Source organism: Cyprinus carpio, chromosome A16 (assembly GCF_018340385.1).
Source record: "Cyprinus carpio isolate SPL01 chromosome A16, ASM1834038v1, whole genome shotgun sequence".
In the NCBI taxonomy this organism is placed as follows: domain Eukaryota; kingdom Metazoa; phylum Chordata; class Actinopteri; order Cypriniformes; family Cyprinidae; genus Cyprinus; species Cyprinus carpio.
In genome coordinates, this window is record NC_056587.1 from 17,493,428 (window position 1) to 17,511,938 (window position 18,511).

General features: G+C 39.1%; 2 protein-coding genes across 2 annotated transcripts in view; both read right to left on the reverse strand.

Moving 5' to 3' along the window:
- Positions 1-4,402, reverse strand: part of dyrk1b (dual-specificity tyrosine-(Y)-phosphorylation regulated kinase 1B) — a 40,549-nt gene extending 36,147 nt beyond the window's left edge. Inside the window, exon 1 of the mRNA XM_019081567.2 lies at positions 3,417-4,402. The gene's annotated coding sequence lies outside the window, so the exon portion shown is untranslated. The remainder of the gene's footprint in view (positions 1-3,416) is intronic.
- A 6,215-nt stretch (positions 4,403-10,617) lies between these two features.
- Positions 10,618-16,584, reverse strand: fbl (fibrillarin). Its single transcript, XM_042773031.1, has 9 exons — positions 16,457-16,584; positions 15,288-15,410; positions 14,862-14,990; positions 14,667-14,761; positions 14,394-14,564; positions 11,991-12,123; positions 11,797-11,909; positions 11,552-11,697; positions 10,618-11,419 (listed from the first exon to the last, which is right to left on the reverse strand). The coding sequence occupies exons 1-9, from the start codon at positions 16,464-16,466 to the stop codon at positions 11,395-11,397; spliced, it is 945 nt and encodes a 314-aa protein (XP_042628965.1). The 5' UTR covers positions 16,467-16,584; the 3' UTR covers positions 10,618-11,394.
- Positions 16,585-18,511: the final 1,927 nt, after the last annotated feature.

An 18,511-nucleotide genomic window follows, 5' to 3' on the forward strand; every position in this document is an offset into this window, starting at 1 on the left:
GAGTACCATCTGTGCTTTGATGATCTAACTTTCCATTTCTCCCTACCTCCATCAGAAGTCGCCAACACCTGGCTAAATTACAGCTACTAGTCTCTCTCGCACCCTAGCTATCCACCAAGTCAGTTCAACATCTACAAAGCCTCTGTGTGCTTTTCATTACCAATTTATGAGCAAATGGGAAGCTGGAAGAAAACTACATTAGGAAGGGACAGGCAGCAACAGCTTATGGAAGGAAGCTAGGAGAAAGCCAGCTAAGTTGCTCTTGACCGGAAGTCTGCTCTTGTTTGCCCTTTTTTATGGGTGGCAAACTTTACTTTATGCTTAAAACACAGGGTCACATAGACCTGAATTAACTTGTGGTCCTGCAATGTGACTATGAACCGTAGGGTTGAATTTGCAAAAGGGGGAAAAAAAAAATCAATCCATTACTCATGTGGTTAGCAAATGACACCATGAGAGATCCATTCAACTTGCTCGCTGACAACTCATGAAACACATTAAAGAGTCTATATGATTCCCAATTTTACTTGTACACTCATTTTGCAGCCTAGGTGGGACTGGTTTATGTCTGTTTTTTTTTTCTAAATTCATTAATGAATACACCTCAAAATGACCTATGCTACCAAATGGATTGGTCAATGATAACTGACGACACTAAAAGGTGAATGAGGAAAATGGCTTTAACTACGATCCCTTACAAGACAAAGCAATTAACGTTTAAGATGGAGGCCGTAAGCGCTGCTCCATATCCCAATGCAATTTCCTTGTAATGTCTCAATTTGATATGTAAATCTGTGAATATGTGGTTCTCCTCAAATGAACCTACTTCTGGTCTTCGATTCAAGTCAATGAAAAAACTTGACCCAGGTCACCAAGACCCTGTCCTCAGCTGGCAGTTTAGACGGTGACGAACAGCAGGAGCGAGTTTGTAATCTAAAATTTCAAGATGTGCAGACCTTGCAATACACTTTGTGTGCCTTGACAGTCTCAATGGAGAATGTACTTCAGTATATACTGTTTTCATCCATAAAGCCACATGTTGACCACTCATGCAAGCCATGATTTAGAGGAAAAGCTTGTTAGGAGCCACATCCAAATCAATGTGTTAGGCTATATGCCATCTGATGAGTGAAGGGATTTGTCCTGATTGAGTAAGGGCGAAGTCACACAGGGACAGACAGACTGAAATACTGATAGGGAGGTGGGCTATGGGTAAAAAAACAGCAGTTTTCATCATGAGTTTACGGCAAGAAGAGACCTTTCCAGTGTTCAGAAGGGCCTAAATGTAGCTTAATATGTTATTCATAAAAAAAAAGTCTACATAAATTGTGTATTTTTAAGTGTGTGTGTGTCCTCTCCTCCTAGAGCTATAAAATTTAGGAGTATGTTGCGAGATGAATGGGTAATACTGCCTCAGGTGGTCTCCGAAAAGACTACCAAGCTTGTGTCCATCCCAGTTTAGTTTATGTCAGCGATGAGAAATGAGAGATGTGTCATTAACGGCAACTACATTCCTGTCTACCAGGAAGTTCTCGCAGAATACATATCTGAAAATACTTTCTGTTATATAAAGTACTGTATATTGTGTCCATTTGAGGCAAAATAGTAAAACTCACCTTTTCAGTCTTGATTCTGTACTTCTAAAGTTAAAAAGTTAGAGAACAAGCCTTGTAAGAGCTCACAAAATACCTAATATAACATGTAAAGCCACTGGCTATCTCTTTAAATGAACTGAGCTTTTAACAAATGATTTCAGCAAAAAAAGAGAAATTTAAAATAACCCCACAATACGTTTACAGTCGTTGCAAGATTTCGTACAATGAAGTTATTTGGACTATTCACAGCCCCGTGTCACTCTGCCATGGACACCAAAAGAAATCCAAAAACAGAGCTTGTCACACATTAAAAATAAATAACGGGGCCAAAAAAACCAAAACAAAACAAACAAAAAAAACCCAAAGAAACGAGAGAGGGTTGATTAATTCATGCTCAATGGCACAAAAACGCTTGAAAAAGATTAGATGATTCAGGAAAGGGAGATAAAAGAGACACTATTTTAAGAGACAGGTGGCTCCTATAATGCAACTAAAAGTATTGTGGAGATGTCTCAAAAGAGACAGTCTCCTATTAAACATTTCTTTTTTTCCACCTCAAAGAAGCCTAAATCCAAGATTCACCTCCAAACCAAATGATTCCACCCATTGTTTTTCTAAAAAAAGCCACTTGATCCATAACCAAAGCACAAATCCTACAATATGCAATGTGACAATATGCATGTTTAGACCATTCCTAAAGGTGACAGCGTCTAATGATGCAGTATAAAGGCTGATCGAGATGGCAAAATGCAAAGGAAGAGCAGAAGCAGATGTGTGTCCATTTTGAACCGGCATTGCTACTTCAGCACCACAGCAGAAGCCTTGCAGAAAACGCTATGGAGATGAAGGGTGTAGGCATAGCCAGATTCATCCACACACTGGGCGAAATAGAGACCTGGGTAAACGTGCCACATCCAAATGCATTATAGAAGTGGACTGTAATAAGAATCGGCCATATATCTCCCTCCAATCAATACGCTCGTGCATGTATGAACATTATGGAAAATCTGTAACGTCACCTTATAAATCGAGATCACTGGAATAAAGTCGCGTTTTTATTCACAAAATATGACCTAGCACGGTCATATGGTTTGTCAAACGGTAAATATGTTAACCAAGGCGTTGAAAACCAATAAGATATCTGTCAAATTTCGACAGCTTTCAGGCATTCTGTGCACAAGATTTGCATCCCATGCAACACCGCAGTTTTGCATTAATGTAATTGTGGCCGAGCTGATGCTCTGGGATTTTCTTTCTTTCTTAAACAACCATTAAAGGACGGCTGGGTGTCTAAAACAAACGTGATGGGCTAACCTGACTCATCAATCTGAGTAATGAAAAGCGATAATCGAGATGCATTGAAGGTCTCATAATCGAACATGTTCATGGGTGCATGGCTGCAAACGCCAGTCCTGCAATGGATTTGACGGAGGCTTTTTTGTGTGTATTTATCTCACAGAATAAGCTGTTTAATAGTCGAAATGGTTCAAAACAGATGTATTGCACGGTTTTAATAATTGCAAATCACGTCCACTGACAAGCAGCCTGGCTGCCATGAGTTGGGATGGCACAGGAGGATAACGTTTAAATACCTGCCCGTGGTCTTTTGCATCCTGACCCAGTTTACATGAAGTAACAAGCCGACTATGTCCCCAATACCCTGTCTAGAACCCCGGCCTGTGCACCAGGCATCTTCGGGAACACGGTGTCTTGCGAGGAATGAGGAGGGAACAGGCTGAGCCCTCTGAGAGCATCCGTCTCCCTCGCATAAAAAAGACGGTAGTAGTGTTGTACGTGTTAAGAAACCAACTGTAGTCTTACCTCAGCTTCGTGTCCAGCTTCTCGAAGCAGCCATTACCAGTATTCCCCCTCTACCGTCCGAACCTCCGCCACACAGGTACCGGGGCGGACCGAAAAACCGGCAAAACGACCCCCTCCCCCCCGAACCGCCACCCCTTCGGATGGGTTGCTACGATCGTCTCCCGAAAGAGACGAAACGCGCAGGCTATCGTCTCGTCGTCGCTCTACAATCCCTCTTCAGCACATCTGTCGTTCTTTTTCACAGTCCCCCAAAAGCACAAATAAGCGCGGCAGGAGCGTCTTCAAATCCCCAGCGCGGCCAACCGCCAGTCCAATGAGCAGCAGAACATGCAACCGTGACAACCGCCTCTCGTCGCTCCGCGATAGTCCGCCCTGACGTGGTGTCTCTCCTCAAACAAAAATCGCGTTCAGTCGGGTAGTAGCGGCGGCTAGCGCACAGGCTAACCGCGATCACATCGCCCAGCAGCGGCAGTATAGTAGCGGGTCGCTCGCGGTGGTTGCAGCAGCAGCAGCGAGGGGGTGGAGGGCTGAGAAGAAGAGTGATTAAATGAAAAAAGAAAAAGAAAGAAAAACGGACGAACTAAAAACAGGGGTTTCTTCGTCGCACCGCTACAATTAGCGATGTGCATTCGCCAGGGACCCCCCCTCACTGCCCGTTAATCTCAGATCGGCTCCGCGGCTGCTCGTCGCTTAGCGAGGGTCTGCACGGTAAAGCGCGTCCCCGCTACAAAAGCGCGCTCGCTTCAGTGTGTGCAGTGTTCACAAAATGGCCGCCTAAACAAACCCGACAACGGGTTGCACCCAGCGGCTGTTAGCGTGACTTGCCTTGGCATTTACCCGTGTAGGGGAGGAAAAAGATGCTTTTACGGGAACAACAATTTAGAAACCGAGCACTGGAGTGACTCTTTGGCCCGTTTCAAGCTATTAGAATGTGACAGGTTGCTCGAAGCCGAGGCAAATGAACAATGGAGATGTGAAGCAGCTCACTTACAGAGCTAATACACGGCTATGACTAAGAAAACTTTTTATCTTAATTTAGCTCAACATTTATATTTCAGCACAACCGATCTGGGACAAGACAGTGGTGTGATTAAGTACTTGGGAAATGCTGTTTTCATAGGTTTCGTTATCAAGTTACACCCCCCCCCCTCCTCCCGCGCTTAAAAACAGTTTAAACGAGTTTAGGACGGTTTGCTGGTCACACTCCACAGTTTAGAGCACTTTCAACTGGGCAGACCAGCTTGGTAAGCCTAGGACACCTAGATGACACCAACGAACCAGTTTAAGCTATTATTTTCTTCTCCGGAAAGTGTCCTAGCGTCCCATTAACTTGAATATTATTTTAAAACGCTTTGCTATACAATATTTTAGGCTTTACAAACGCACAACTTTGCGGCAAAAGTCGGTTTAAGGTTCCACGAGCTCATTAACCGATTAAACAAACGTGCTAAAGTTTATTACACAACTACTTCGATCATATTAAGTATATAGTTTTTTTTTTCTTGCATAAAACCTAATACGTTTTATTCAGTAGCGATTATTTGTCTTTTTAGGCGATACACTTTAATCGTTTTGGTCAGTTATTTTATAGTGCCCAGATTCAAGTCACTGTGACACTAAACAGTTGATAAATCACGAAAGCATAATTTAAAATACATCTCTGTTGTATGGAGGCGCGCTCCAGTCATCAGAATAATCAGGTACTTCTTTAAGAAATCTTTCTCGAAGCGGGAGGAGGTCGTGCAGTGGTTGTGAAACTGATTAAGTTAACCGAGGTCTTTATATACATCTGTTTCATCACCATTACACGGAGTCCTCATTGTTCCAGGCCGAGGGCACCATTTAAAAGTGCCAATGGGATGAAAAGACAGATGTGACCAACTCCCCCCCACGGCACGCGAGACATGCACACCAAACATATTTAAAGGTGTCTTTTCTTTGTAACCTTTTAAGCGCACTGTGGGATTTTTGTGGCCGGGGACGTTAAGACATAAAATTAAAGTCTAATAAATTGACCCTTATTTTAAGACTAAACGCAAGAGAATGTCTTTAAACTGGATATAAATGAAACGGGTCAACCTCTGTCGGTTACTAAAATTTAAACACGCAGGAAGTTCGTCATCAAATTCAAGGTGAAAGTTCACAGCGCCACCTTTACCTCCGCGTTACATTCCGATCCGACGCCATCTAGTGACGCACAGAAACACAGCAGTGAAAACGACAAATAATACCAGCTTCAGGTCAAGTATACAGTCATGGCCAAAAGTTTTGAGAATTACATAAATATTGGAAATTGGAAAAGTTGCTGCTTAAGTTTTTATAATAGCAATTTGCATATACTCCAGAATGTTATGAAGAGTGATCAGATGAATTGCATAGTCCTTCTTTGCCATGAAAATTAACTTAATCCCAAAAAAACCTTTCCACTGCATTTCATTGCTGTCATTAAAGGACCCGCTGAGATCATTTCAGTAATCATCTTGTTAACTCAGGTGAGAATGTTGACGAGCACAAGGCTGGAGATCATTATGTCAGGCTGATTGGGTTAGAATGGCAGACTTGACATGTTAAAAGGAGGGTGATGCTTGAAATCATTGTTCTTCCATTGTTAACCACGGTGACCGGCAAAGAAACGCGTGCAGCCATCATTGCGGTGCATAAAAATGGCTTCACAGGCAAGACTATTGTGGCTACTAAGATTGCACCTAAATCAACAATTTATAGGTTCATCAAGAACTTCAAGGAAAGAGGTTCAATTCTTGTGAAGAAGGCTTCAGGACATCCAAGAAAGTCCAGCAAGCACCAGGATCATCTCCTAAAGAGGATTCAGCTGCGCGATAGGAGTCCCACCAGTGCAGAGCTTGCTCAGGAATGGCAGCAGGCAGGTGTGAGCGCATCTGCACGCACAGTGAGGCGAAGACTTCTGGAAGATGGCCTGGTGTCAAGAAGGGCAGCAAAGAAGCAACTTCTCTCCAAAAAAAACATCAGGGACAGATTGATCTTCTGCAGAAAATATAGTGAATGGACTGCTGAGGACTGGGGCAAAGTCATATTCTCCGTTGAACCCCCTCCCGATTGTTTGGGGCATCTGGAAAAAGGCTTGTCCGGAGAAGTAAAGGTGAGCGCTACCATCAGTCCTGTGTCATGCCAACAGTAAAGCATCCTGACACCATTCATGTGTGGGGTTGCTTCTCATCCAAGAGAGTGGGCTCACTCACAATTCTGCCCAAAAACACAGCCATGAATAAAGAATGGTACCAAAACACCCTCCAACAGCAACTTCTTCCAACAACAGTTTGGTGAAGAACAACGCATTTTCCAGCACGATGGAGCACCGTGCCATAAGGCAAAAGTGATAACTAAGTGGCTCGGGGACCAGAATGTTGAAATTTTGGGTCCATGGCCTGGAAACTCCCCAGACCTCAATCCCATTGAGAACTTGTGGTCAATCCTCAAGAGGCGGGTGGACAAACAAAAACCCACTAATTCTGACAAACTCCAAGAAGTTATTATGAAAGAATGGGTTGCTATCAGTCAGGATTTGGCCCAGAAGTTGATTGAGAGCATGCCCAGTCGAATTGCAGAGGTCCTGAAAAAGAAGGGCCAACACTGCAAATACTGACTCTTTGCATAAATGTCATGTAATTGTCGATAAAAGCCTTTGAAACGTATGAAGTGCTTGTAATTATATTTCAGTACATCACAGAAACAACTGAAACAAAGATCTAAAAGCAGTTTAGCAGCAAACTTTTTGAAAACTAATATTTATGTAATTCTCAAAACTTTTGTCCACGACTGTACACTACTCAGACACTTGGGATCATTTTATTTTTTTTAAAGAAATTAATACTTATATTAAGCAAGGATGCGTTTAAATGATCAAAAGTGATATTTATAATGCTGTTCTTTTTTTTTAAAAAAAAAAAACATTGTATTCATTAAAGAAGCCTGGAAAAAAAAGATTACTGTTTCAAACACAAAAAAATAAATAAATACAAATAAGTAGGGATAAAGTTAGAGTAGAAAAGTTATTTTAAATTGTAATAATATTTCACAATATTACTGTATTTTTGGATTTTAATAAATGCAGCCTTGGTGAGCATAAGAGGCTTCTTTCAAAAACCCCAAACTTTTGAGCTGTACTGTAGTGAGACGGACCTGGGACCCTCGTATGCATACTGTAGTAAACAGTAATGTTACATTTTAAACCTTGGCACTAATAACAACCACATAGTACCGTAATAATGTATTGACATAGTTATGGTGCTTACATTGCATTAATGTAGAATTTGTTAAGTGTTAAAATCATCCAGGCATAAACTAGCTGAAGTGAGGGAGTTCAGAGCAGAAGAGTAATTAATTGAGGTTTTGTACCAGAAAGCATATAAAGGAACATTTTGTACTGCTTTACAAAAACATTTCATATTCTGTGACGATTCTTCGGTTGTGTTTTATTAGCTGCTTTTATCACTGCATGCATGAAAAAATCCAAACTTACATTAAAATGTACAGTTTAAAATTGCATTTATTGATATACACCATTCTTTGAAGAATTATCATGTGTCTGCACTTATTTTCCTATCATGCTCCTCCTGTTGATTGGACTTATTTTCTTCAGTTTGAAGCTCTCCAGAATAGTTCCAGTTGTCCTTTCTTTCAGATGTTTTGATTTCTGGTGGTTGTATTCCTGCTCCATGAGAGAAGAATGCAGGAATTAATTTTTTTAAATTTTTATTAGATTAAAAGGCCTATGTACTATGGAAATATTAAGAAGAAAATTTTTTGAAAAACTGCAAAAACACCTCATTCCTAACTTCATGACATCAGACAGATAAATAACTGTCATGGGGGATAATAATAAAAATAAAAGAATAAAAAAATAAAAAAATATATAAATATATATGTACATGTGTATGAATGCATATACTTGTATATCTGTGAAAAAACTTTTAAAACTAAAAATTGCAATGTCATTTATTGGGAAAATAACAAACTAAAACAACTAAATAGTCTTTATTCACACATAATAACAAAAAAACTTGGCCTCCTTTGGCCTTGATAACAGCTTGTATTCTTGCTGGCATTGTTTTTATGTACTTTTCCACAGTCTCTGTCGTTATTTACTTTCAGATAGTTTCTAGTTGTTCTCAAAGTCTTGTTTTTGATGAAACTTTTGTGCGATCTATCTTTGAATCCATTAAATCCCAACAATAATTATATTTTAGCAATAGATTCTATTGTGACTAAAGAGCTTACACATACTGGTGTGGATTAACCATTACAGAAACATAAAAAAATACCAATACTGTTAGTTTAGGGTAGCTGTGGCACAAACCTTACACTGGGTGGTGGTCTAATACATTTACATGTGATTTATATATATATATATATATATATCTATATATATATATATATATATATATATATAATGTGTGTATATAGATAGATTTAAATGTGTCTCTTATAAGATCGGTCACAAAAATGATCCCTGCACGATCTAATCCAATGTCTTATAAAGTCACTGTCATCCATTGTCTGCGACACATTATTTCTCCCTCTGCATTTTTTGGGCCATTTTCTCCTCTGCTAAAGAATAAAGGAACTCCTCCTCCCTACCCCTAACACTCTTTGACCTTAAGATCTTTTAAGGATTAGGATGCTTTGTGAATAACTTTTATCTCTACTAAGGTCTTCTCTTTCATTGTAAGGGGGAACGCCGACTGTTTTAAGAATTCTCTTAGAATTTTGTCACTAGGACAAGAATTTTCATGAATACGGGCTCAGAAGAACTAATAATTACATTATCAAAGTGAAATGTTTGTCGAACAAAACACACTACTGTTCAAAGGTTTAAGGTGGGTAAGATTTTTTAGTGTTTTTAAAAGAAGTCTTATGCTAATAAAGACTGCATTTATTTGATAATATTATTGCAATTTAAAATAACTTTTCTACTTATATACATTTTAAAATGTAATTTATTTCTGTAATGGCAAAGCTACATTTTCATCAGATATTATTCCAGTCTTTAGGGTCACATGATCCTTCAGCAATAATTGTCTGATTTGCTTCTCACATTTCTTATCATTATCCATGTTGAAAAGCAGCAGTGACTCTCTGCTCTCCCCAAACCTTCATTAGAGTGCACCAGATGATAAATAACAGACATTCATGCACATACACACGACTGCTTTATGAGCCAATTATGCAAAGCAATGAACTGCATTTTCATATTTAACAAACTTCATCAACACCCTTGCTACTGCACGGGATATGCAGAAACACACAACCTAGAATAATAACTTTTATCCATTATAAATTCACAATAACTGATGGTGTATGAATATCTATGGTCTTGACTGGGAAAGCCACAAATCATTTATATCTTTCATAACTGTTTACCATCAATTTAATTGCATTCATTTAAAATAAAATCTGTAGATTTAGTAGCACCTTATATATTTATACACAGTAAAAAACGCATTCAGAGACACAAACATAATGAAACTAACAGCAGTACTGGCTGTTTAAACTCAACTATGTAATTTGGTCGATCCATATTCTTCTGACACTTCGTTAAAAGAAGCTTCTTAAGTACCTTTGTGCGATGTGACACTGTGCTTATGCCCTTGTGTTTCAATAATGTGTGACTGGCTTTAATCTGCCTTCCAAGCAGTTTTTTGTCCTCTTTAGTTCTTCAGATGTCCATGTTGCTCTCCATTGTGCAACCGCATATCGGATCCCCCTCTCGCAAGATCTACATAATTGGTTCCTAGATGCGTAGCACACTGTTGTTTTTCTTAAATTTAATTGTTTCCATTCTGCGGCCACGATTTCTACACATAATTAACACGCACCTTTTAACAAGAACGTGGCCGAAAAATCATGTTTTACGTTGCAAGACGTGAGGAATAATTTGTTGATTCACGTTTCCAATTACTAAATTCCGACAGAGATTACATAGCTGCATCAAACCATATATGCCATTTCACAGGTCTTTTTAACTCTAAATGCAGCATTATCAGTGTGTGGACAATTATTTAAAATGTTTGATCGACAGAGGTAGCTTGATTTTGGATTTGTGCAGAAACAGCCAATATTGAAGTGCATTAAAATTGATTTTATATTCTGCATGAGATTATGATGATCCACCTCCTATATAATGTTCAACCTTAATTTTGAAGCAATGAACTGAACAAACGTATTGATTTTAAATTTTTATTTATAAAAATGCTGTTTTAAACTGCCGTCTTGCGATCACAGATCTTATGGACAATGAAGCATCTTTACCTTCAATTCAGATTACTAACAGTTTCTCTAATAAACACATGCCTCACACAGTAAGAAAAAAGTTTAACTCATCATAAACTAGTTTGCTGGAGTATCTGCTTGTTTCAGAAGGGGGTTTTGGGCACTTGTCAGATGGCCAGGCTGAGAAAAACCAGAAAAACCAAGCTTAACAAAATACTTTCAGAGTTGGTGATAAGGGTTTATACGAATACTTCTGAAACAGCTTCACAACATTAAGTTTTAAACTGGCTTCTTGAGATGTACAAACAAAATACAGACAAGCTGAAAAAAATGTGACATTGGATTAACATTTTTTTACTAAAATGTTCAAAAGAAACAATAACAAACATATGCTTTGGAAAACTGTTGATTTAGTTAACATAACGCATCTAGCTTCCAATAATTCTTACAAGCAAAACACAAAATTCATCTCTCAGTACAGTATATGACAAGACAGAGGATGATCATACAAAGGAAAAAAAACAGGGCTTGAGTTACTCTCCATAAAGAATATGTTGTCTGTGCCAATCAGATACAAAGGGATACACTCCCAACCTGGTGCACACAGAAAATGGCTCAGTTATATCAGTCTTTTGTCATTTGCAAACTGTGGGTCCATCTAGTGGCAGAAGCAGTTATTTCAGGCGTAAAGGAGAATGTGACTAGTGATGAAAATTTCCACAGAGAAACCTCACTTCTTCTGCTTGGGTGGTGGTCTGCAAAAAGAAAACGAATTTTAGCTTTAAAAGAAACATTTCAGACAAAACTATTCAGGCCTAAATACAAACCAGGGGCCACATTATGTGCAAACGTGCTTTCCAATAGTAAGTTTACGCATAAAGACTCACCTGTAGATTCCCACAACAACTGCGTGATCTCTCTCATATGGCTCCAGTGTCAGCTGCTCCTGAGGTTTCATGTTCTCAGCGCTCATCTTCTTAACCTCTGATGCAAAGACTGCCTCTGGAGCAGCTGTTGAATCAATGCAGTTAGCCTGAGGAAGAAAAGAAAGTTAACAAGAGAAGACTGATAAATACTTGCAGCAAAAACATGATTAATGTCGACATGGCTGGCAGCATTATACTTATTTTACCTTGATGGAAATAACAAAATGTCCTCCATTCTTCAGGAAATTGTGTGCATTGAGGGCGACGATTCTTGTTTGGTCAGGCTGAGCAACATCAGCAAAGATGACGTCGACCATACCTAAAAAAACAGGGCAATGTTTAATCAAGCTACCTAGCAACGTGCATTCTGTATCTTTCGAATGTTCACACAGGAACTTACCAACAAGCATGCGGTATTTGTGCGGGTGTCGTGCATCTTCAATGATGGGAATAATGTTGGTTCTCTTTTTGGCCACATTCAGCAGGTCTCTGCCTGATCTGTGGGAGAACTCGACAGCGTACACCAGCCCCTCCTATGAGGAGAAAATTAAAGAAAATTAGAAAACGTCAAACGATGCTTCCAGAAATTAAACTTAGAGTAATATTAAAGAGGTCATGAACTGAGAAATCAAAATTCCCTCAATCTTTTGACATAAGATGTCATTGTACTATAAAAACATCCTGTAAGTTTCAGAACTCAAAACTTCCTCATTAGTCTAGAAACAGCTTATATTTAAGTCAATCTGCCAAAATGACAGCTTGTGGAATGTGCCACTTTATGATGTAATAGTGTGGCTAAACCCCGCCTCTGCAGAAGATCAGCACCTGCTTCCACATCACTGCCTGTTTAGCCCCGCCCACCGATTCTAAATCACTGCTTGTTTAGCCCCGCCCACCGATTCTACATCACTGCTTGTTTAGCCCCACCAAAGTCCCTTTAAGACAAGTCATGTCACTCGGCGGCCATCTTTGCAACGCCTCTCGGGCATCCAAGTGCAACTCCTATCTCTTTGGATGGGGAACATCAAATTCTACAAAACCACTCACTAGGCTTGCCATTAAATTTCATATTTGAAATCACCAAATAAATCTGATAACAACTGTGTCATAAATGTTGTTTATTTTGCTCAAATAACGTTATAAAAGCTTATTATTCATGCTACATCAGCCAGTGCGCATGCGCAGTCTGTTTCTATAGCAACCGGGATGCTTCAAATGTCAGCTGCAGTGACGCGCTGACCTTACCTATTAGCGATTGGCTCCTTTATTCAGAAGGCGGGGCTTCCTGCGATTGAGCGGCCATATTGAGCGCTGCATTTTTCCCCATTTAAAACTATTTGAGCGACATTTCTTGGGTATTCTATAGTCTTTGGCCCCGCCCACCGATTCTACATCACTGCCTGTTTAGCTCCGCCCACCGATTCAAACATATAGTGTAAATAGTGAGAGGCAAACCCAGGTCTAAGCAAAAATCAAAAGATAAACAGAAGACGCTGTTCAGTGCCAAGTTGTTTATACACATTCTTTGCATTGCCTTCGTTCTGATCCCGACATTAGGAAAGAGTGGATGAAGTTTATTTTCAATGATGATCCTCGACCACTTGTTTTTACCACTGATATGTTACAAACAAGGCACAATTCGATGTAGGATTTTATGAAAAACTGTGCCGACTATATTGAATCCGACAATAATGTGAAGTATGAGGAACTGTTTTGATCATGTGGTCACTATTGCTTTGTTACAGATCATTTGATATGTGCTGAGTATTACTGAGTACATCAGCATCCATCTATGAAGGATGTAGGCTGTCAAACTACACAACTGTTAGCCAATCATAGCAGTGGGCGTTTACTTCCGAGTCTGCAGATGAGGAGGTCAAAACAGGACAGAAAATAGCCTATTACTTCTAAATTATGATTTTTTTTAATGTAAAAATCTTGATAACATACGTGGACCTCAGAGAGTAATAAAATAATTTTAAAATGGCAGTTCATGACCCCTTTAACACTTCATTAAACAGCATTGTTAACTAAACTAAAACTATTCAGAATAATTCAGTAACTGAAAAAACTAAAATAGAACATAAAACAAGATAAAATAAATAAAACAAAAAAAATGAAATGTGTAAATGTACACAAATTACTCAACTATAACTGAAACAAATAAAAATATCAAATCCAAATAATGAAAAGGAAAAAAAAAAAAAAAAAAAAAAGACAAAGCACAAAACACAACCAAAACTTCAACAAATTAAAATGAACTGAAAATATAAAAATTCTAAATATGATTAAGTGGTATAGTAGCACATAAAAACAAAAACACTGCTATTGGAATAACTGTAAAGTGCTTCTATTGTTTGAGCTCTAATGCATTTAAACTTTTTTTCCTATGTAAAAATACCATCCAAGCTTCATATTTAGACACACCTATATCATTACAATACACAGTATTATGCAGAAAATACACTCTTTAAAGGGATACTTCATCCAAAAATGAAAATTCTGTCATCATTTACTCACCCTCATGTCGTTCCAAACCTGAAAGTGTTGCTTTCTTATGTTGAACATAAAAGAAGGACTATGGAAGTCAATGGCAACCACCAACTGTTTGATTACCTTTAAAATATCTTCTATTATGTTCAACATAAGAAAGCAGCTCATACAGGTTTGGAATGACATGAGGGTGAGTAAATGATGACAATTTTCATTTTTGGGTGAGCTAAAAATGAATATTTTTTAAATTCGATGTTGATCTGTGCAGACGTGGACTTTAACAATTATAAAGAAAAAAAGACACACATACCGGTCCAACAATATCAGAAACATGGGACACAGTAGTTCCTGATGCGGCTCCTAAGTACATGACCTTCGCTCCTGGCTTGATGTGGATCTGGTCAATACCTCCTAAAATGGCTGCGGCCAGCTTCGACCGGAAAGGATTCCATGCTCTGTATTCCATTTTAGTTTCCCCTTCTTAAGTCAGGAAAAAAAAAAAAAAAAAAACGAACATGTAATGAATGCAATGCTTTCTAGAACTACTCCAGTGGACATTAAAGACATGCTTCTATAAGCTCACCTCAACATTGATTCTTTTCTCTCCATACACAGACTCTCCAACCACCATGTTCTTTGTGACCAGGGCGTCCTCTTTACCACGGCAGATAAAAACTCCTGGAATTTTAAACGGAACATGGTTATTTAACACATTCTCAGAAACAAAATGTTGTTGATTATGTCTGCATTTGAGAATGTTGTGATGTTGATGACCCACCTTCATGTCTATGGGGCTCTACAGTCACTTTTTTGCCCCCTCTGAACCCTCCTCGGCCTCTAGGAGTCCCCCGGCCGCCACCTCGTCCACGAAAGCCACCATCACCTCCAGGGGACCTGAATCCTCCGCCTTTACCAAACAAGAGACAAACTAATAAATGCTGTAGAAGTATTGTTCATTCTTAGTTCATGTTATCTAAAGTAGTGAACTAATGTTAACTAGTGAACCTTATTGTAAAGTGTTACTAAAATGATCTGTACAATTTTATATATACATACACATACACGTGTAAAAAAAAAAAAAAAAAATCTTTAAAATTACTTTTCTTTTTCATGTCTGACCCAAATATCCCATGCAATAACAGACAACATGAATTACATACACACACACAAAGGAATTAAAGTGAAAAATACAAATCTTGCTTACCGCCACCACCTCTACCTCCTCGAAATCCTCCTCTTCCACCTCGGTCTCCACCTCCTCTTCCTCCAAAGCCTCCTCCTCTTCCTCCAAAGCCTCCGCGGCCACCACCTCCTCTTGGAGTGAATCCTGTGAAGAAGACCACATGAACCACAGAACTCTTTCCACAAAGAAAGCCGTTAGAGATAACACTATTCTAAACAAGGGTTGCAACTGAGCTCTGGTGTTTAAATGTCCTCAACCCAACTCAACCCCACAACTAATTCTACACAAAGTTAAAATCCATTCGTTGGCAACTTTAGTTTGTGTGTAATATGTTTTTGTTACAGGTTGCCGAATGAACCATAACTATTCGTTTTGGTGAACATGATTTCACACTTACAACATGTTCCTGGATACTTGCTGATCCTGGAACAACATTGCAATCAACCAATCAGAAGTGTTCAAGAAATGTCAGTTTTAGGGTCACAATCATGGTTAGATGCTTCTGCACCCTTGTTATTGACCTATCATTTCCCTCTGATTTTAGGAATAAATTATGGGTAGGGATACGGATTAGATTTTTTGAACAGTAATGTTGATCCAGGAAAATGTCTGTCTTGGCAAAATCACGGTGATCATTTGTTTTACTAGGTTGTCGATATGAATATGGTGTGAGGTCATTTCCTAAACTCATGTGGTCCTCCAAACATGTGGAAAAGCAACTATGAAATTAAGCATTGTGCACAATGTCCAGCCAAAATCAAGCGCTTAAAAATAATGAATCTCATTTGAATTTTAATAAAAACAACGCAGCTAGGTAAGCTTGATTAATCTTACAAAAAATAACGTTAGCTTATTTAGTTTAAAGCCATGTGGAGCTTCCGCCCCGCGTGCGCAGCATGACTCTGTTGCTCTCACGCGCCATGTTAACATTGTAAACACCGCAGGAAATATCACAGCTTACACTGAAACAAGGTTTTTATAAGACCACGCTAAAATGTTTAAAGATAGTAAAAAATAACAAACAATGTCATTACATTTCAGAGAAAGAGCGTTTCGTGCACAAACACTTTAAGCGCGTGGCTAGCTTGTCCGGCATGTTCACGCGCAAGCAAAATCAACACAAATAAACACTTATATTTGATCGCGCGACAATCAAAACAACCTTATAAGCACAACTATAAATAACTTACCTGGTCTCATTTTACTTTAGTATATATATATATGGCTAATCCTACAAATAGCAGCCGTTAATGTACTCCTGCTTCTCCTCCAGACTCGTTCAGCACTGATCAGGTGGCCACATGTGCGTCACGTCTTTTCCCATAATGCACTTGCAAAACAAAAAAAACAAAAGCGTGGCTCTTGCTCGTTGTCCCGCCGTCTAGTGGGAGACATTGCAACTACAATACAATCATGCAACTTCGTCAAGTTATTTTATAGAAATACAATTTGATTAAAGTGTATTAAAGACTACACATATGTTTTATAATGATACCATGTTTTTGGACAGACAAATTGAACAAGTCATCTGGGTGTCCACAGACTTCAAACCAAAACTCAAAGGATTTACTTAAAGGGATACTCCACCCCAAAATGAAAATTTTGTCATTAATCACTTACCCCAAAATCTTCCAACCCCTTAAAAGCTTTGTTTGTCTTCGGAGCACAATATATTTTGAATGAAAACCAGGAGGCCTGTGACTGTCCCATAGACTGCCAAGTAAATAACAGTGTCAAGTAGGGTGACCAAACGTGCCAGTTTCCCAGGACACGTCCTGGCAAGGATTTCTATATTGCCTAAAATATCCAGGTTTTTGCTTTGGTTTCCTGTTTTCATACTTAATGAAGGTAATGATCGTTTGACCAATAACATGCAGACATTGTACGTAATCAACCAATCGTGGTGCGTGAGAAGGTGGGATCTACAGAGAACAGTCAAAGCGATGCATATACAAAGCCAAAACGTGGATATTTTAGGCAATATAGAAATCCTGGCCAGGACGTGTCCTGGGAAAATGGCACATTTGGTCACCCTAGTGTCAAGGTCCATAAAAGGTATGAAAGTCTTCAGAATACTCCATCTGCCATCAGACGTGCAATCTGGGTTATATAAAAAGACACGAAAACACTTTATAAAAGATAAAAAAAAAAAAAAAAACACTATACAAAAAAACTCCTTTTCAAAAATCAATCCTCTGTGTCTCTTCACATTGCTGTGTGCTGCGTATGCTCTTCTGTATCATCCGCGCCACAAGGATGCACTATTTCTACGTGTATTTAGCAAAACAGTGCATTTTTTTCTTCACTTACAAAAAGTGTTCCCGCCGCTTCATATAACCCAGATTGCACGTCTGATGGCAGATGTAGTGATCTGACGAAGAGTTTCATACCTTTTATGACCTTGACACTGTTATTTATTTGGCAGTCGATGGGACAGTCACAGGCCTCCCAGTTTTCATCCAAAATATCTTAAATTGTGTTCCAAAGACGAACGAAGCTTTTACAGGTTTGGAACGACATGGGGGTAAGTGATTAATGACAAAAAATGTATTTTGGGGTGGAGTACCCCTTTAATGAGGAATCACATACAAAGAGGGATGGTAGGAAAGAAATACAATAAAGGCAATGGTGGTGACTATAACTTCAGACTGAATACTGCAATTCAAACTGGCAACAAAAAACATTTGTTTTAATATTGTTGCTAAACCCGTGCAGATGGTTATTAGATAATTCTTAGGGGGAAAAATGACCTAGGCCACTGGGAAATATTTACTACGTAGACTAATGTACTGCATTATTCACTATTCCTTAAAGAAGTTCTATTATAGAGCTTGTGTGTTAAGTTCTGTGTTGTTACAATGTTTTAGCATAAAAGTGAAAGTGAAAGTGAAAGTCGTGACATTTGTCAAGTATGGTAACCCATACTCGAAATTGGTGCTCTGCATTTAACCCATCCAAGTGCACACACACAGCAGTGAGAAGTGAACACACCGTGAAACACACCCCCGGAGCAGTGGGCAGCTATATCCAGCGCCCGGGGAGCAACTGGGGGTTCAGTGCCTTGCTCAAGGGCACTTCAGCTATGGGTATTGATGGTGGAAGAGAGCTGTTCATTCACTCCCTCCCACCTACAACTCCTGCCAGCACCGAGACTCGAACCTGCGACCTTCTGGTTACAAGTCCAAATCTCTAACCATTAGGCCACAGCTGCCCCCTATTCTATAATCATAGAATTCATCTTTTTG